The sequence below is a fragment of the Pongo abelii genome, chromosome 15, assembly GCF_028885655.2.
Source record: "Pongo abelii isolate AG06213 chromosome 15, NHGRI_mPonAbe1-v2.0_pri, whole genome shotgun sequence".
NCBI lineage: Eukaryota > Metazoa > Chordata > Mammalia > Primates > Hominidae > Pongo > Pongo abelii.
This window is the reverse complement of record NC_072000.2, coordinates 101,259,557-101,281,331: the sequence shown is the minus strand read 5'-3', so window position 1 is coordinate 101,281,331 and position 21,775 is coordinate 101,259,557. Positions and strand designations below refer to the sequence as shown.

Here is a 21,775-nt window from a genome sequence, read left to right as displayed (position 1 = left end):
ATAAGTCTCTATCATTTAGAAAACCATCTGATACGCCCCAAATCTCACAGGTTCACAACGCAACAGAATGTCCTCATTTATATTTTCTAACAATTAACAATAAGTTAAACTTCATCTGAGAATGTTCCTTGCTGCAGGCCATTTTGTGTACAGCTAGAAAAGAGGATAATGCCTGCTGACAGCACATTGTTCCTTTTCCTAATGGCAACCATGGGTTCTGTTCCAGAGAGAACTACATGGGAAAGCTGAACTCTATTCAAGCCACATTACCTTAAAACCTCCAAATGGTCAGAACTGTTATTATCTATGTATTACAATTAATCCCACTGTTTCAAAACATTCTTAAGGTGGCTGTGGAAAATTAGATCTCAGAGATACCCACCATGTTCCTAAAGAAAATGCTTCACATATACAAAAACAACAACTTGACTGAACCTTGAGAAACTTTCAAAGGCATTCATTTAGCAGATTTGTATATGGGGGTATTGCCTCTCAAAAATAGCTGTAAGAGTGGCTATAACTTCATATAACTGATAAGAAAAGGGGAGAATGCCTTACATCGTTCTTTTCCAAAGTGTTGCTTCATGATTACCGTCTAAACCCTGCTGGGCTGAACAGATTGGTTCGATAATTACGTACAATAACTGCAGTGGGCAGGTAACCCTCAGCTGGCACAGGGCAGCTCCCCTGTGAGAACTTCCATATGCAAACTGCACTGATGGAGTGCATTAGGTACATCTTTCCTGCCGGTGCACAGGCCTGATTAACGCCAGCCAAGACTCCAAGGTTAGCATGTCAGCAGATTTGTGATGCATTAGGCAGGAATAAACACAGACACTTTTGTTCGTTCAGACCAAAATTAAGGAGGAATATTTCAGTACTATATTGCTTTCCATACAGCAGAGAATGCATTTTCCAGTTTTCGGAGAGCAGATTTTTAAATGCTCATTATAAAGGAAGCTAGCTATCCAATACATTCTACCCAAGAACCTAAGTGCATTCATCTAGTTTTCAAGCTTATTTAATAAAAGGGGGCTTTCTTAATCTCCATGCAGGTAAATTACATAGGAAGGAAAATCAGACAGTATTCAGCCAACAAAAGAAACACCTGTGCTTTAAGCAATATGCATTAGGTAAAGCACTCTACTGCATTAATCCACACTTCAGCCAGGTAACTCCTGCCCAACTTTTCTAACAATGTACGTAGTCTGCATAGAAAGGGCCAGTGGTCTACAGACCAATTAAAAAACCAAAATAAAATCCTTCAAGTTTAGTAGTACCTAAGTATGTTATCAATTTTATAAGGCAATGAGTAAAAGTCTAAGCAATCTGCTGCCGGCTTCTTCCTTCTGAGTCTTTCCAAATGCTTCATTTTGTTATCTGTCAACATCCTTAGGCTTCAGGTAGTGCATATTTTGGTTCCTTTTGAACAGAAAAATGGCTTCACAAAGTGACTATGCTAATCTCTGATTTTTGTCACATTCTGTATCAGGTCTCACAGGTGCCTTTGCGTTTAATATGAAACCAAAATATTGTATGATATACTAAAATAACTTATAAAATAAACTTGAGTATTCCTTTAATTCAGCACAGCTAAAATATCTTCAAAAATTAGATTTCAAAGGGCACCAGCATATATATTACACATTATATTTTTGAAGTGTTCAGATATGCTAAAGTTTAGTTAATTAGCAGCTTCTCACTTCCAACTTAGAAACAGGAAGACAAATAGGCTAGACACATTTGAACTGATAATTTACTAATAGTCTAAACACCGATCGGAGACCTGCTGTAGACTTAAAGCTGTTTTAATATAGTAAAAGAGAAAAAAAATCTTCAGAAGCAAAAACCAAAGACCAATTCTTTGCTTCCCAAGTCAAGCATCAAAAGATCACCTCTAGATGCTTTCAACAGCTTCAAAGAAAAGCCAATCAGATTCATGGCTGTCTCTAAGACATGAGTACTCGGGCAGTGTTATTTGGGTTTTGCCCATCCCTTATGACAAAAGTCTACATGTCTACTTTAGAAACTTAAAATATACAGCCTAAAAGTTTTAAAATGCTTCATATAGCACCTATGTCACAGAACAAAGAACTTTAAACGCTGCACTAATCAGTCCATGTGACTACATTAATGAGTTAATCTTATTTTATTTATTTGATTAAATTATTACATTCCATAACAGTGGTTGAAAATAGAATATTAGTAGTAACTAAAAGAAAAAGGACACATCTTCTATGAAAGTTACAGCAAACATGTTCTTATACCACCATATTTATGAAACTAATAGATTTAGTTAAAATCTACTATATACACAGAAAAAACTGAAGCTAGGGACAGCAAAAAGCCAGAGAATGTGCTCAGTATTTCTCAGCTGATGGTGATGAAAAGACTAGAACTCAGAGCTCTTTATTCTTATTGCAATTTCCTTTCCACAGCACTATGCGGTCTCCTATGTGAGCTTTCAGTAGGAAACAGCAGTTTCTAGTTGCTGTGTTCTTAATGTATTTTTTTCTAGAGTTATATTATAGTACACACATTTGTGTATTTCATGTAAACTATTTTCATAACCTCCTCTACTTCTCTTCTACTATGTATGTTCCCTGAGGGCAAGGACTATGGTTTTCCTCATTTTTCTAACCCTTAATGAGCTTGGCACAGTGTTTTGCACATATACGGATGTGCACCTGTAGAGTAACTATTGAACTATTCTTGTAATAAAGAGGTAATTTCATATCTTCCTCTAAGTCTCTCAAAAACTGTAATATTTGAATGGACATTAATTACAGATATGTTTTAAGAAAATGCAGAAAAAGATCAAACATAATTACAGGGAGAAGAAATAAAAAGATGGAGAGTTAGGAAATGAATGAATGACTTGAAAAGAGACAGACAAATTTGAGGAATAATCTAAAAATATCCTGCTAGAGGCCCGGTGCAGTAGCTCATGCCTACAATCCCAGCACTTTGGGAGGCCTAGGTGGGCGGATCACTTGAGGTCAGGAGTTTGAGACCAGGTTGGCCACATGGCGAAATCCTGTCTCTACTAAAAATACAAAAATTAGCCGGGTGTGGTGGCACACACCAGTCCCAGCTGAGGCAGAAGAATTGCTTGAACCCAGGAGGCAGAGGTTGCAGTGAGGCAAGATCGCACCAATGAACTCCAGCCTGGGTGACAGAGCGAGACTCCGTCTCAAAAAAAATAAAAATAAAAATAACTATTTTCAATGAGTTTCAGTGATGAAGACTGTAATAAAAATAATGACTATTGCAATTTCCTTCCACAACAGCATTGACCACCATCTGAACAGAGGTGAAGATCACCACCATGTACTTACTAAGCATCTACTGTCTGCCTGGCACTGTCATTTTCAAGCTGAAAAACAGACACTATATAATAGTTAAAGCAAAAGAGAAACTTCATCTTTTATAAAAACATTAAATACACACACGTTTAATTTCTGCAACTATTTGTTTTGATATAAGCACTATAAGAAATCCTTTTAGGGTTCCATAAATGAGTGTTCTTACATAAGTGTCCAGTGTAATCCCACTAACATGGAAATTCATTCTATGAAGTATCAATCCATACACGTTACATCACAGTCCACCCTTGATTTTGTTGTTGTTGTCTACTTTTTTAAATTTAGATCTCTCTCCTGTCAACATTTTTAGGTATCTACTCTGGAGATAGAAAGGAAGTACAACTCAAGCAATTTTGCTAATTAACAGGTCTAAAGGAACAAAGTTAGCAAAATAAAATGATTAAATATATGGCACACAAAGTTTGGAGTATCTATGTTCTTCACTAGTTCAAGGTAACTCACCCTTACAATACCATGAAAATTTAAGAATTTACTGTAACTATCAAAAAATAGTGCACCAAAAATTACAGGTAACTTATATGAATGTGCCAAAAAATACTAATACAATGGTAGACTTTGTCAGAACAAATGGGGGAAAAAAACTATCTGGTTGGCTATCAGGGTTGATTGCTCCATGCGCAACACATTTTTTTCAGCAAAAGCACTGCTTTCATAAAGTCAGCATAATTTGTCTATTCACTTATTTTAGAGCACATGTATGTCCCTTCAGCTTGGCTTACTAAGGAACTAGGGAAAGCTGCCTTCAAGCTCTACTGTCATCCATTCTCCTAGAAAAAACATTCAGCTAACGAGCAGATAAGCTGTGAAACAAGCTAACCCTTGATTACATGATCTACAGGAGTACTACATGCTTAAGAACTTTCATCAAAATGTCATACAATAATAGCAAGCAAAACCTAGAAAAATCTCCTAATGACACTTTTGAAAACCATAAATTCAACTTCCAACTTGTTGGTGGCAATGGCTTTTCATGATTCTAACATCATTCACGTTACAAGGAGATCATGAAACTTTGATATGATCAAACGTATAGTCAGTTAACAAGATGAAAGCTGTTTCCAGAGATTCAATGAACTATGGTCTAGAAGACTAATATGTCAGTGTATTCTATTCTAGATTAAAGTCAATGTGACATCTCTTCCCTCATATTTTCCTCTGAGGGTTCCATGACATGCACCATTAAGGTCAAAAACTTTTGGCAAAGTTAAGATGTTTCAAGTACAATTTATGGGAAAAGGCAAATGAGTGGCCGGGTCATGCTTTAATTGTCTTTAATATTTTATGCCTAAAATCACTAGGATGCCTGGAACTTTCTATATAAATGCATAATAATAATGATTTCATGGCCCTGAACAAGTCACCTGGCCTCTTCTGAGTTTTAGTCCCATCATTTATGAACAAATGCATTTCACAGGCATGCTGCAAAAGTTATAAAAACCAATTTAAAGGTCCTGAAAGAATATAGAAACTACATAAATGCTCAGTGATAACCTAAAGTTTAAAGGGTCATTATCCTATTACCTGTACTGAGCACAATCAAGTCTTCTGAGGAATGCTCAAGAATTAAAAATGTAAGATTTTGAAAACTATTTAATATAATACTATAAACTAAGGAGGCTAATCTTTATAAATACATCAATGAAAACCAAAACCTATATATATACTGGTGGGGAGTTAACTAATCTCAAGGCAACACATGAACAAGTGTATTACAGAACAAATTGGGCTACATTAGAGTTACTATTAAAAACATACTACCTGATCTTCCCTCAATAAACTTATGCCCACAAAACACCTAATTCCTAAACACGCAGGCAGAAAATCGCAGACACAGAATTCTCTGGTGGTCAGGACTCCTCTGCTTTATGTCAAGTACCTATCATCCTTTTGTATCAATTATTTAGCTTAAGAAAAAAAGGGGTAACTACAAACTCATTAATTTGACTTATATGTTCGTAAAAGTTATGGAGCTATATTTTACTTAGTTAAAAAATCTGTTTATATTCTGCCTTAACAAGATGGAGCTACATTTTAGTCTTTATTTCACAGTAATTAACATCTTGTCTTTCACTGCAAAAATCAACTTTTACCAATTCATAATCGTTTACCATTCAAAGCAACCTATTTTAACACACATACTCACTAAGTAAAATATAACCCAGTCTTCATTCACATGTGCCTAATACCATTTCATAAACTGAACTTTTAAAGATGTAAGATCGTAGTTTATTAGAAGGTTCAAATGAAAACAGATTCAAATGAAAACATTCCATGTTATTTTCATATCATCAAGAAACTAGAAAGATGGGAAAAGTTAAATAGTGGATTAAATAACAGCATAACAATAATATTGCAGTTAACATTTACTGGTCACTTGCTATGTGCCTGCCACTGTTCTAAGCACTTTATATCTTTTATTCCTCATAACAATGTTATAAGCAAGACAGATAACATTCTTATTTCAACCGAAAGAACTTTTTTTAAAAATTCATCCATTTTTAAAAAGAAATACACAGAGGCCAGGTGTGGTGGCTCACGCCTGTAATCCCAGCACTTAGGGAGGCTGAGGCGGGCGGATCATCTGAGATCAGGAGTTTGAGACCAGCCTGACCAAGACGGAGAAACCCCATCTCTACTAAAAATACAAAATTAGCCAGGTGTGGTGGCGCATGCCTGTAATCCCAGCTACTTGGGAGGCTGAGGCTGGAGAATCGCTTGAACCCAGAGGTTGCGGTGAGTCGAGATCGTCCCATTGCACTCCAGCCTGGGCAACAAGAGCAGAACTCTGTCTCCAAAAAAAAAAAAAAAAAAAAAAAAAAAAAATGCACAGAAATGCTTAACATTTCCAAAGAACTGGCCATTATATCAGGAAAATAAATCTAATAATATCCTTTGAGATCTCAATTTTGAGTACTTCTTATAAGCATGTCCTTTCATTACTTCAAGAAATTCTGCTGGGCACCATTTAAGACATTTATATGATACCAAATTTCCTCCTGTATCACTTAATAGTAAGGTACTTATATATACAGAGATCAAAAAATAGTATGTGTGCATCACTGCCCACATGCAAAAGCTGGTCATGGGGCTGATAAATGCTACAATGTAAAGTCTAAAATGCCCTATATTTGTTATGTCTATTCGCAAAAGGGCTGTTTTCTGCACAGAAGCTATTCAGACACTCAAATTTTAATATGCAGTGGTTCTTAACTATGTCTGCACAATGAAATCACCTAGGAAGTTTTTTAAAAATCCCGACGGTCCCATCCTTATGGCTTTTGATTTACTTGGTCTAGGGTGCAGCACAGATAGTGGGATACTTAAAAGCTCCCAGGTGAATCTATTATAATATGCAACTAAGGATGCCACCCACAGCCTCCCAAGCACCTCTCATTAAAATGATCTGAGGTATCTGTGTGTTAATGGACCCTCCAAGACCAGAAAAAGAAACTGGAGAAGCAGGGAGTCCTGGCACCTAAAAAACAAGCTATCTGGCCACAAATTTCACTCATTTCTGAAATCACTGGAAGTAGATCTCTGTAATGAAAATTATATTAAACTAACAGGAAAACAGGTATTCCAACTTGGACTGAGGTACACACTTTTAAAATTAGCCAAACAACAAAAAACATGACTAGATAATAAACATTGAAAAAAATCTAAGCAATATCACAGAACCAAAACAGAAAGACATTAAACTCAAAAAGAACAATCCCTCTGCCAAAACAGTTAATATAAAAGTCTCATAATTACTATTCTCAAAGGATTTAAGAGGCTATCTTACCAATAAAACAAGAATATGCTGACATATTAAAAAAAGAACTAGTACCCTTAAAATATGACTAAAAAACAAAAAAGATGTAACAAATGAGCAAGAAGAAGCACACAGATCTATACAAAACAGTGTTAAGGACAGAAAATGAACATGTGGTCAAAGAGTTAGGAGACACGGAGAAAAGAAGCTAGTTTCTAGAGTTCCCAGATTCATGTGGTAGGAGTTCTGGAGGGACAGAATAGAGAAGGAAAGGAAAGGAAATCCTCACATACACAGAAAATAAATTTTTCAAGCGTATAAGACAGACATTAAGCCTTTAGATGAAAAAGGTCCACCAAGTACCAAGAAAGATAACTAATTAAAGTGTAAAAACAAACTAGAACACACACACACACTTGTGCACAGATATCTGCAGAATGCCAGGACAAAGAGAAAGGCAAGAAGCTTCAAAGCAAGAGTGGAAAAAATAGAAATCTAGTAAAAAACAAAAATTAGGAAAATTAGATGTTAGAAGGCAACAAAGCAATGTCTTCGATTAAAAACTATATAGCCACATTAGTTTTCAACTGGGGAAAAAACAGACATTTTTGGACTTCCCAAGATTTACAAGTTTACCATTCAGAAGCTTTCTTTAAAAAAAGATTGAGCATATACTCTGAAACACAAAGCCAAGAGAAAGGACATGGATAACAAACAAACAAAAAACACAAAATATGTTAAGACTCACGATTAACTCTAAAAAATAATACATAGTATACAAATGACACAAAAAACTAGAACTAAAAATTCCAGATGATTGTAGTATGAGAGATGGTTTGTGGAGGGCTCAGAGGGTAAAAGTAAAAACAAGCTCTGTTTACTCATGTGAGAAAAGAATATAAATTCTAATTAACTCTAAATGTTCACACACATAAACAAATTAAAATGTGTTAAAAAATGAGTGGCGACATTTTGGAGGTTAAGACTTCACAACTTCCCTCCACCTAAAATCTGAAGTAATGAACCCAAAATAACAATTAAGAAATATTTCAGCAGCAAACAGAAGTATCATAGCTTCGCAGCATAACCTTTGAAAAGTGATGACCATGAAGTTTGTCAGACACTTCAAGAATGTGAGCAAACACCATTGTGAAATTTTTCACCAGTGGCCCCCAATTTAGAAGACATTAAGTCAGGCAGCTTGGAGGAGAAAAGACTTAAGCCTGTTGAAAAGAGGAAACCCTCCCTACTCCCCAGTGACTCCCCAAAAGCAGGATCTGTAATTTTGTTTCTTCCCTGGCTGGGAAGAAACCTGGAGAAAGATGGCAGAATAATCAAAATCACTAATTATCCTCAACAGTAAACAGGGAACTGCCACAACAGGTGAGAAAAGAGAACATAAATAAGAAACACATAAAGAACTAAAGCCATGGAGAAGAGATCGCCAAGACAGTCTTTCTTTCACTGTGGATTCACTAAGAACATCCCAAATTAATAAACTCACATTTTTGCTTCTTCTGGGTAGGCAGAGAACAGAAGCAAACACTGGAAAATGACTGATAATTCGGCCTATGGCTCACCAGATCCACACCCAAATATGTATTCATAGGCAAAGAAAATGAATTAACAATATAACAAGCCCTAAAATCCAAACTATAAAGAATAAAATTCTCAAAGATGGGAAAGTCAAAGATTCACAAATACAATAATCTAGTAAATTCACATAAAGCTATCCTTACCCAATATGAATAAGACAGAATAAGCACGCCAACAAAGAATACCAGGAGACAAGAAAATAAACTGAAAAAGAACCTCACAGCATGCAAAAGATAGCTGAAGACTCCACCTCTGAAAGAAAACAGTCCTCCCCCAGGGAAGAAAGTTTTATAAAATGCATCAGAGGCTTAAAAAAATAGATTTAAAAATACTTATTTTTTAAAAAATAGAGGAAATTATTTTTTAAAAGACAAAAGGATAACAAGGAAACCGCATAGCTAAACAAAACAATCATTATAGAACTTATATATATTAGGAATATTAAAAAACAGAGCAAACATATCTGACAACCAGATAACATAAAGGAAAGACTTTGTATAATCACAGATAATCCACAAAAAAAAAAACAGAATAAGAATTAAGCAGTTATAAGAAAATAGACATGGATGTTGTGTATTATCTCTACAGACACAGAAGACTACAAACACGACTGAGATAAACGGAAGAACATCTAAGTAACTATAGGGGCCTACTATGGCTATGGAAGGGAAGATGTCAGTTCTTTCCGAATTGCTCTATAGAGTAAAGGCAACTTTAGTCAAAATCTCAGAAGTATTTTTGAGGAAGCTAATAAGCCAATTCTAAAATTTGTATGTAAATTCAAAGAGCCAAGAATAGCAAAGACAATGCTAAAGAAATAAAAGTTGGAGAATATATGCTATCAGATATCATTATGAAGACAATAGTTCAAACAGTGTGGCACTGGCACAAAGATGGACAAGCAGGCCAATGGTACAGAATAGGTTATCTAGAAAGAGACTCAAACACCTATGGTTACCACTGCAATGCTGTAAGGACAGGATCGTCTTTTCCACAAATGGTTGAGATCAACTAGATATCCAAAAGAAGGAAAACAAATATTGACTCACACCATGCACAAAATCAATTTCTGTTAAACTGTAGACTTAAATGTGATGGATAAGATAAACTTTCTTGAAAATAACATATCTTCATGATCCTAAGTAGACAAAATATTCCCAAATAGAATATAAAAAGCACTAACCATTAACAAAAAGACTGATAAACTGAGCTTCATGAAAATGAAGAGATTCTATTCATTAAAAGATACCATATTAAGAGTGAAAAGATTAAACACCAACTGGAAGATGATATGTGCAACACATACATTGTTTACATACAAAGTATTCAACTCTGGCAAATCAAAAGAAAGCTAACAACCCCAATTTTTTTTTTTTTAAATAGGCAAAAGATTTGAAATGTATTTCACCAAAAAAAAAAAGGATTATCAAGGCTGGCAGGCATACAAAAATGTTTCAAATCAATATTTTTCAAGGAGATTAAATTAAAACCATAAACAAATCAGTGCACATCCGCCAAAATAGGAGAAATTAAATATAATGCAAGAGCTAGTGTCAGTGAGCAACGGGAACTCCCCCATGCTACCGATAAGAACGTAAGCTGAGAGAGCAGCTTTGGAAAACTGGCAATATCTACAAACCCTCAACATAAGTAAGCCCTAGGCTGCAGCAACCCCAGTACGTACAGACCCAATCTGAAATAAATGTACGTTTCCCCCAAAAAATTAAAATAATGTTCTTAACAGCATTATCAGAACTGCTAGAAACTGGAATAATTTGAATGTCCATCAATAAATTACAGTATAGTCATATGGGATACTACATAGCAATGAAAAACAACAAATTTTTGTTATATGCAACAGCATGGAAATTCAGAGATACAATTAAATGAAAGAAACAAAAGAGTATGTAATATATGATACCATTACTATAAATTTCCCCAAAAATGGCAAAACTAATTCTGGCAATGATCTATATCTTGATCTGGGTGATGTTTAAATGAGTATTGTGTAAAAGTGTACTTATTCATGCACTTTTCTATACATATGTAACAACTTCACTTAATTAGGGCAAAAAAGTCCACTTGACAAAATTCAGCCAAATAAGAAGTTCAAAATAAAGAATTCAATAACAGACCTAAAGAAAAAAATTGTTAGCAAATGCTGACTCGACTTAACTACAGTACTATGATCAAACCATTAGAAAACAGAAATGTACTTCAACAATTAAATTTATATAATTAAAATACAGTTTATCTTTATTACTGTATCAGGCTAAAACAGCTAGATAGATTTTCACCAAATTTAGAGTACATTCAGGGCAACCCGACTGAAACTATAGGCTACAATGGTATAAAGGCTGTACGAGGTGCAATCCCTTCAGAAAGAAAGGAAGAAAGCTGTCCACCAGAGCAGCTGCAGGCTACTGATTTGCAATGGAAGGGCTTTGCACTTATTCAATTCTTTGTACCCTGTTCCAGGCTAAGTGCCAGCAAGGGTTTATTTAACAATGGTTAAATAAGAGAAACTCTAGAAAGACCAATTAGCATAATACAGCCAGAAAAATAAAATTTTAAAATTTTAAAATTAGGAGGTAAAATAGAGAAGGAAAGAAAGGTATGTGAATAATCATTCATAGGGAGCAACAATATAGGCTGTCTGAAAATGAAAAAATAAAATACAAACTGCAAGGCCATGATCTAGACCTTATTCAACGACTTTCCAGGGATGAGATTCCAGTCAACAACCCTTTTTGTTGACTTAGGTAGGCAACTTAAAACCCTAAAATAGCATGGAAGTGTTAATGTCCTTTTAACTTGCTGAGCTCTTTCCAGTAAATTAAGCTGTTCTTAATCCAGATGGAACAGGAAGAAATTCTTTAAGAATGGGACCACATGTCATTGATCTTAGTAGCCCTAGAGACCTAGTCTAGATCAGGTACATAAACTAGACCTTTTACGTAATTGTTGAATGTTAATTTATGAGTATACACTGAATCCAATAACTGTTGCGAGGTACTGCCAGATTCTAAAAACTGAAAATGTTTAGTTCTAATCAACAATAAAAATATTTGACTTTGTACTTTTTAAGGGCAGATATATACTTGATCTCTCTGTTCTCCTTCAGCCTTATGCCATCCCAAAATTCTATGCTTTAAATAAAGCTCCTTGATTATTAAGCAGAAAACATTTCTAAGTGGGTAAATTCATGTTTCACTCTAGTTTCCAAATATACTGCACCATAATCAAGCATGGCTGCAAAAAAATAGACAAGAAACCTTGCTTCATTCCACTGTTGATCAATTCCTGTAGGTTTTTACCAAAAAGAATATTTCTTAGGAACCTAAAAACAAACATATATTAAACTGATTAAACCTACCCCTTTCCAAAAGAGATCTGAGTCTGATATAGACACAGAAAACATACTTTACACTTTTAAAAAGTATGACAAATGAAAAGAGAGGAAACAAATGTACTAATTATAAAAATTAACAAAATTTCTAGAACTAAGCATCATATTTAGTTTTGAGCCTCCTGACATCCAGAGCAAAAAAAGACATCTGGGTTATAGATCTTGCTGAAAAACAGAGGCAGCAAGCTAGTTTCTCAAAGGAGAAAGCTTTTCATCGCAGGGAGCCCCCAACTTCTCATCCAGCAGAGCTCTGCTTTTATCTGTTTTCAATGAGAGCATTTACAATTTATATGAAGAAAATGTTCTGCAGTTTAAAAGAAAAGCTTAAAAAAACTGGTCTGGTCCAATTCTTTCACTTTACAAAAAAAAAAAGCTAACAAAATTAATAGCTCACTTCAGTTACATGGCTATCAAGCAGCTCATGATCTTACCTAACCTTAACTTTTATTAATTTCTTTTTAATACAAAGAATAACCCTGTGTCAGCAATGAGTGTACAAAAAGCAGTAAACTAATAAAGTAAATCGCCTAATAGTTCAACTTGTTCAACTTAGTATTCATTTTTTTCCCCTAGATGAAGCTAACATGTCAGGGATGATCCAACAGGAAATTTCCAGCCTTCTGAACTATCCAAGGACACCACAGAATTGTAAGGTCACAGATGTTAGCTCTGCAGCAGACTGACCTACTCAGCTGTAAAGTCAGCCAACCTGCAGAAACTACATTTTCTCCAGCATGTAGGTCCAAACAACAGGGATTTGCAAAGGAAGGTAGGGGCGGGGGCAGGGGGATGGGGGTTGGGCGAGGGGGAGGTGGTTGCTCTGGACAAGTTCTCACATAGCAGCAGAGATCTTTACTTCTCAATCAACAAAATTTTAGAGAAAAACACTATACGAGCTACCTATAAATATTAACGCAGAGAAATCTATCCTGGGCAATAAGAAACATGCTGCTTGTTTATGCATGTATGCAAAGAGTAAGTTTACTATAATACCTTACTAAAAAATTCCACTCAGGCTTCCATTTTACCCTCTTCATTTCAAACAGATATAGTTTTCAGCACACTTGTTGACCACAAAACTGGAGCAGATGCAATTAAGATAAAACTTATCAAAGAAAAAAAGTATATGTAGATGCATGTATATAATTTCAGATTCTATGATGAAATTACAGAGACCTGCTATTTGGCAAAGTAAGTCAAATTTTTGGTCCAATTTCAAAATTTCTATCTCCTTTGTTAATTGAAAAGATAAAAACTTTTAAATATGCTGCTTCTGATTTTAAAGAGAGAAAAATTTGTTTTAACGCTTTTTCTCAGTTTGGAGTATGAGATTTCCAAATAAATCTATTAGAATTTGCAAAGTTAATGACAGTAAAAATGGTTAATAATGTAAAAAAAATTTTTCTTCTGAAAGTTGTTTTCCTTCCTCATATAAAAATAGCTAACACATTGTATTAAATAATTTCAGATTATAAGGGAAATCAGTAAGTTTATCAATAAGCTAATTATCAAAAATAATCAATAGCAAATCAGTAAGTTAATGCATACCTGTAAAATCTAAAGTGATGCCAGAAGTTCTTTACATGCTTGTATAATACTTTTACCATAAAGTTCATTATTTAACATTTCTCTCCAAACAATTAATCCCCTTATATGCTGATATATAGCTTTATATAATATTTCTTCACAGAGCAAAATAATGTTCAAATGGTAAAATGCACCACACCAACAAACAAGGAAATTTTCAAATGGTAATTTTTCAAATGCCCGTTTTCAACTGGTAACTACTCTGACCATATCCACAAATAAGAAACAACCGAGACAAGATGAACCCTAAAAGGTGACTTGGGAGAAAAGAACATATAAATTATGAATTCAGTGCACCATCAAAATTTCCCTGTCAGATATCAGTATTCCAAGTTAAAATCATTTCAGGAATTTAGTAACTTGCTACCAAACATAAGAAATATATAAATATTTATTTTTCTACAACCCTCTACACATTGTTCTGTATTATAAAAAAGTTTACCTTAATTGCCGTGCAATGTTATTTTTCTTCATTGAACTACTGCTATACTTTCTTATAGTATTTGTTGCAATTATAAACACAAGAAGACCAAAGAATAATTTAATAACAAAATTCACCTTTGTTATTGTTTTTGCTTTCAAACCTCCATTCTCCACAACACTGAGGTCCAATTTGCCATCATCCTTACTTCCTATAGCTTTTAGTCCTTGCAAAAGAATGTCACGTAAATTTTCATAAAGAGGTTTTTCAGTGTAGTCTAGTAATTTCACTGTTTCCATGTATTTGGCAATTTCACCTAAAAGAATAACACAATCATTTTATAACTTTCAATATATTTCTCTCTTACCTCTAAAAAAAATAATTCATGGTTATAGTAAAGTTAGAATGCAAACACACACCTTGTTAAGATACCTATTTTTTTCAATCACTTCAATGAAAAGTATGCTTTTGAACTCAGGAATTGTCAGATAACTGAAATTAAAAAAGTATTTTGAGATACAATGTAAAACACACTTTTGTAATTGTGAGAAACAAGACAGAACTTAAAATGTAAATATTCATAAAAATAACTATTATAGTATTAAAGTTATTAAAAAATACAAAGGGATCTAGAATAAAGATTAGAAAGTAAAATGTCCTTAAATACAATGAATATCATAGCCAATTTGTTTTTGCCATCAAAGCCATTAGCTCTATAGCAGATAGCTATATTCTTTGTGTAAATGAGAAATAAAACATACCAAAAAGAGGTCAAAGAAAGAAGAAAGAAATAAGGTCTGGCTTTCCTATAAAAGAGAAAAATCAGCTTCCAAATGATAAAAGTTTACTGTACACTTAGACAGAACCACACCATAAAAAAGAAATCCTACTAGTCAAGATCAACACTTCTCAACATTAAAAATTCATTTTTGAGCTAATGACTCACACACAGACCTTTCCCCAGACCTCCAGACTTGTATATCCATCATTTCATATACTGGTCCTTGGATGTGTAAATATCACCATTAATTCCAACAAACCCACATCTAAACTCTTGACCTATCCCTAAAACTTGAGGTTTTCTCTGTCTCAGTTACTGAGATTTTCATCCTTCTAGCTCCTCAAGCCAAAATCTGAGTTAGTCACCCTTGAATCATTTCTTCTCACACCAGTCATTCAAGAGATCTTATCAGTTCTACACACACACACGCGTGTGCATATATACACACATTCATTAACTCAAATATTTATTAAGCACTTCCTATGTGCCAGGCACTATTCCTAAATACTTGGAATATACCAAGAAAAAAACGGACAACAATCCCTAACTTCCAATTTCTTCATCTGATAAAGGAGATGTACAACAAACCTAAAACAAATATCACCATGTACGATAAAACATTGAAAATGCTCCCCTGGGAGAGAAAAATGTCCACTTTTGCCATATCCCTTCAGTATAATAGAATAGTTATGTGTACTTTTAGCTAGTACAATAAGAAAATAAATAGAAGGCATAAAGAGTGGAACAGAAGATGTAAACCAGTCTTTAGTCACAAACAACATAATACTACATGTGGAAAATCCTACAGAATCTACAAAAAACTACTAGAACTAGTAGATAAATTTAACAAGGTCGTAAAATGCAAGGTAAATATATAAAAATCTATCTTATTTCTATATACTAGCAAAAAGCAATTGGAAAATAAACTATTAAAAAATACTTAAAATAGCATTAAATACTTTGCAACAAATACAATGAAAGATGAGCAAGATTTTCCTAGAGAAGACTATAAAACACAGTTGAGAGAAATTAAGACAGACCAAATTTAATAAAATATATACCATACAAGTGGACTGGAAGACTCAACAGTATAAAGATGTCAGTGCTCCCCAAATTGGTCTACAGAGTCAAATTCAATCCCAAGGTTCCAGCAAACTTGGAGGTGGGTGAGTGTGTGTGTAACTGACAAGGTGATTCTAAAATTTAAATAGAAATGCAAAGGGCAAAGAATAGCAAAGTAGCAAAGTCCAGTTAAAGAAAAGCAGTGCCAAAGAATTTCAACTACCAGATATCAAGCTTAAAATACAGCTACAGTAACTAAGACAGTGTGGTCCAAGAATAGGCAAAAAGGACAACTGAAAAAAGAGAGTCCAGAAACAGATGCACAGATCCACAGATCCACACTTGATGACAAACATGACAACAAAGGAAAAGAATGGTCTTTTCAAGAAAGGCTGCTGGGTCAATTAGATATAAATATGGGGATAGGAAAAATACATGACCCCTCCTCAAATAATACCCAAAAACCAACTGCAGGTAGACTATACATCTGTATGTATAATTGGCAAGCTGCAACTGCCAAAAATTGGAGACAACCTAAGAGCAGAATAAATAAATAATAGTATGTAACTACGATAGAATACCATATAGAAATGACAATGAGGAAACTACTGTTAAACATACAATAATAGGGCCTAGGGCAGTGGCTGACGCCTACAATCCCAACACTTTGGGAGGCTGAGGTAGGAGGACTGCTTGAGCCCAGGAGTTCAAGACTAGCCTGGGCAACATAGTGAGACCACATGTCCACAAAAAAAAATTTTTAATTAGCCAGGTGTGGTGGTGTGTGCCTGTAGTCCCAGCTACTTCAGAGACTGAGGTGGGAAGATCTCTTGAGCTCAGGAGGTCAAGGCTGCAGTGAGCTGTGACTGTGCCACTGCACTCCAGCCTGGGCAACAGAGCGAGACCCTGTCTCAAAAAACAAAACAACAATAACAAAAAAAAAACATGCAATAATGGGGATGAATTTCACAAATACATTACTGAGTGAAAGAAAAGGACACTAACAGAAGTAAACAATAATTTCATGAGGACAGGAATTTTTACCTATTTCATTCACTGTATTACTCCATTTCTATAAATTTTAAACACAAATATTTGGTATTGGAAATTAAGGTAAGTGACTCATTTGGCCAGGAGGGAGAGGATACTGATTGCTATGAGGTCCATGGGATAATTCTGAGAAACCCGCATTGTATTTATTGATATGGGGAGTAGGTTGCAATTTTAAATAGCATAAGGTCAGGATAGACCTCCCTGGAAAGGAGACAACTGAGCAAAAGGCTTAGAAAGACTTCTGAACATATCCAAACTGACCAATTCTCACTCTTTGGCTGCTACTTCTCTTGCATGGGTTACTGCAGTGGCCTCTTAACCTGCTTTCTGCCTAGGCCCATCCTTGCTCCTTCAGCAGTCCATCCCCATGCCAGAAGCAGGAGACCCTTCCCCTCAGGATAAGCAGTTCATGTAACTCTTCTACTACAAACCTCACAGTCTTCCTTGAAGTAAAAGCCAAAGCCCTCATGTTTACCTACGAAGACACAGTCCTCGCATCTCCTGGGCACTGGTGTCCCTTCTGCCTAGAACTCTCTTCCCCAGACTTCTACACAGCTCACTCCCTCCCTCACCTCCTTCCTACAACTGCTCTAATGTCACCTCCCAAGTGAGGATGTCCCTGTAACTTAAAATTACAGTCCTCCTCACTACTTTACTACCCACCCCATCCCCATCCCCCTAATTCTATTCCCTGTTTTCTTCTAGTTCCACAGTACTAACCAGGGGAACATATAAATTTTGCTCATGTGTTTACTATCTAAAATCCTCCAACTACAATGCTAGCTTCATGAGGGCAGGGATATTTGTTTTGTTCACTGATACACCCCCAGTCCCTGGCAAACAATAAAGCCTCAATATTTACTAACTTAATGGATGAATGAAATTTGCTTCCTTTGCTAAAAGCACTGAATAATAATTGAATGAGGTTCAAGTATTCATTTAACAAACCATCTAACATTTTTTTTTTTTTTGAGATGGAGTCTCGCTCTGTCACCCAGGCTGGTGTGCAGTGGCACAATCTCAGCTCACTGCAACCTCCACCTCCCGGGTTCAAGCGATTCTCCTGCCTCAGCCTCCCAAGTAGCTGGGACCACAGGCGTGCACCACCACGCCTGGCTAATTTTTTGTATTTTTAGTAGAGATGAGGTTTCACCGTGTTAGCCAGGATGGTCTTGATCTCCTGACCTCGTGATCCACCCACCTCAGCCTCCCAAAGTGCTGGGATTACAGGTGTGAGCCACCACACCTGGCCGCCACCTAACATCTTACATTAAGGGCTATTCCATGGATATCATGCCTTTTTATCCCCAGAAAACAAAATCCCTATTAACACTGAAGAAGTCATTTCCTACCTGGTTTGTTTTTCTCAGGAAAACATTTGTCCATCAAACTTGCAATATTTTCTCTATATCTGTTAAAAATTAAAGAATGAGTCATTGTTTGAAGCTTGATGTCATATGTTAATATGAAATAAAAATATATAGCACATTAAGCTATATTGTGCTACATCCTAAATATGCTTACAGACATTTTTCTAAAATAAACAAAAGACCAAGGAATCTTACTGTTTAACAAGTACTTTCTTATTTCTATATCAGTATCAGTTGAAACTATAGTTCCTATCAAGAAATTGTGACTAAAAACATTTGGCTTATCATGATTTTGCTAGAAATAACTTAAGTTTTCCTTTACCTAATTTTGGAATCTCTAACATATTTAGGATCTTTCAAATTATCCTCCCAAGGAAGATGGCCAGTAAGCCATTGGATCATGCAATAACCAAGTATTTCCAAATCACCACGTCTTGATGGGGCTACAAATGCAAGAGAAGAACATTAGGTAGACTGAAATAATTTTTAATGTATATTTTAAAGTATATATAAAGTAATAACATAAAACAAGTCAACTCCACAGTCTGTTTTTCATCATAAAATTTTGACTGCATTTCACCTAGGTACTGAACATTGGACAATATAAAAGAAATAGCTTACCTCCCAATTAACTTCCAACTAATAATCTACTTTAAAACCCAAACTGGTAAATTTTAGGGTTTCAAGCGGAGACTGTTAGTCTGGAAATAAAACAAGTTTTCCTTTGGAAAACTTGAAGATATTCTTAAAATTTTTATATGCTATTAAGAGGCCCAGAGAACTGGGTATTTGAGTTCTTCCACAGCCTTGAGCACAGAAGAAACGACTGCTGAAGAAATAAACTAACTTAACAGGTAACAAAATAAAAGTTAGCTGTTATAAAGTTGTAGATAAATAAGAAACTTGAGGAAAAACACAAAAACAAACATTCCAATTAAACTACATAAAACCAAAAAGAAATCCTCATGGCAGCTGAATGAACCACTACCACCTTCTTGGTTATCTTTGAAGGCTGCGAGGAAAAGGCAGGAGAGAAGAACACAGATGGTCCTGGAATACAATTGCAGGAGTCTCACCTCGGCCTTCTTTCCTCATGCCACTGTGCCTTTTCAATTCTTTTTTATTTATCTATTTATTTATTTATGCATAATTAAGAACTATGTAGGAATCTGGGTGAAAATATTAGCAGTCTATTTCTCACTCCAGTACTACTGACATACCCACGCCATTGTGTGCATCTATGCTCGTGAATTCAATAGTGCCATCGTGACATCTTTTGGGGTCTTCTTTGTATTCTTTATGAACTCCTTCTGGGCAGTACCGATAAGCAAGGCCATAATCTACCAAGTACACCTACAAATTTCCAAGCACCAAGACAAACTAAAGTCAAAATCACTGCATATACCCCTTTAAAGCACAGAAACAAAATACTGGCATCTGAAGGTGGGTTCATCTACAAGGTCATTCCATAACACTCCAAACAACTTAGATCCAAAATGCAAACAACAGCAAATACTTAATTCTGAAAGGCTTTTTATTTTTAATAAAAATGTTAAATGACCACATCGCTATAGTATAATCACTTGACTTTATATACTTTTTTAAGATAAGTATATGTTATACTTGTAATTAATCTTGTCTCAATTTGAACGAAAATTATACATTTTATACTTTATCTTACAGACTCTAAAATTGAGCACAGAGCAAACCGTCAATACTTGTTGCAATACAACTGCTACTTTCCACACAGAAAAGCACACCCAGTAGAAGACTGCTAATGATGCTGACACATGATATGTTAATTACCTTCTATTCCTCTGTTTCTTCACTTGTAAAATAATCAAATTTCAATTTACTTTATAAAAATATTTCATACATCATAATAATGACCTAAAGAACTGTTAGATCAGGCTTTTATCTATATCTAAATACTATATTCTAAAGCCAAGTCCTCATGATTAAAAGTAAATTTTAATATTACATACATACTTATTTGTGGGCATATACATGTGGGTCTGATTAGCATACAAACCTAATAAACTTGGCTTTCTTCCATTCCATAGCCACACATTACATCTCTAATTCTGAGTAAATGTCACAAATGCATGCATCTGGGCACAAGAGGAAACTGAAGTAAAAATATGTGGCTAGATCTAGCACATACATCTAACACTGGAAAAATAATCCCATCCAAAGCATATGTCTGAAGGATAACAGAGCTGCAAAAATATTTCCATATAAACAAAGGCAGCATGTTTTAGTCACCTGCAAAGTGATATAAGTTGTATTTTATTATACTGTACAAGTCCAGCCTATTTGAATTAATGGAACCCTTATTGTTCAGGTTGTTAGCTGCGTTTTCTTTGTTCTTAGCCTAGAAATATCTAAAAAGAAATGGCTAGAAAGAGCAGGGATGAATTTGATGATTGCCTTTTTAAGATTTCTCCATTAGCACACTATCTTAATAGTATAGTAACTTTCTTCTTTTATACTTATATAGATTCCCTTATATCCACCATAACTGACATTGGAGGAAGGGAAGCAAATACGAGACGACAGAAAAAGAAAAGGGAGCCAAAGGAAAAAGGAAAAACTAAGCAAAGGTAGTTAAAGGTACATTTGAGAGAAAGAATGAAGTACAGAGTACTGACAAATAATTACAATAATCAAAGTACCCAAACACATTTAAAATGTTTAAATCTTCCTTTTTATATAAGATCAAGTAAGAAGTGAGAACATACATTAAGTATGAATGTCAACTAAACCTTACTTTCACCGAAATCACAGAAACAGTTATACAGGAAAATTGTATAGCTCCCTCTACTTCAACTAAACTGACCTAAATAAAGGTATAATAACATTAGCTTTTCTCCTTTCCTTAGAAAGTAAAAATTACAAAGGGAATGTAATAAGCTAAAAAAAAATGCACATTTGAATTCCAAACACTAAGAGTATACAAATTTAGACAGCTAAGATATTTCTGTAAACCAATTGATTTGAATAATCAACATGTTAAAGACCAAATTTTCCAAGTAATAGAACACTTACATTTGATGGATTTCTTGAACAAAGGAATAAAAAAAGTGACAAAGCAGACAGGCAAACATAATTCATTGGTGTACTATATAATTTTAAGCTTCCACCCCCAAATAGCTATTTGAAATTCATTTTGTATCACAAGCACTTCTTCTGAATATTATTTAGGGCAAAATAGCCAACTTGATAAAGTGCCAACAAATCACATCAAAAATGTAGAATGTTAACTAGATCAAAGTGTCAAGAAGAAATATTATTACCATATCTACTTCAAAAAGTAAAACTTCTACACAGGTTCAAAAGTTCAAAGCAACCATATT

The 21,775-nt window shown here is 34.8% G+C and overlaps 1 protein-coding gene across 4 annotated transcripts in view; it reads right to left on the bottom strand.

Annotated features, from left to right (window-relative positions):
• VRK1 (VRK serine/threonine kinase 1) overlaps positions 1–21,775 on the bottom strand; it is an 84,242-nt gene that overhangs the window by 6,541 nt on the left and 55,926 nt on the right. For all 4 annotated transcript variants that reach the window (XM_024231914.3, XM_002825090.6, XM_024231913.3 and 1 more), the window contains exons 8-11: positions 19,640–19,772; positions 18,742–18,862; positions 18,402–18,460; positions 14,291–14,469 (exon numbers count right to left, since the gene is read on the bottom strand). In XM_024231914.3, the coding sequence (XP_024087682.1) occupies positions 14,291–14,469; positions 18,402–18,460; positions 18,742–18,862; positions 19,640–19,772 (492 nt within the window). The remainder of the gene's footprint in view (positions 1–14,290; positions 14,470–18,401; positions 18,461–18,741; positions 18,863–19,639; positions 19,773–21,775) is intronic.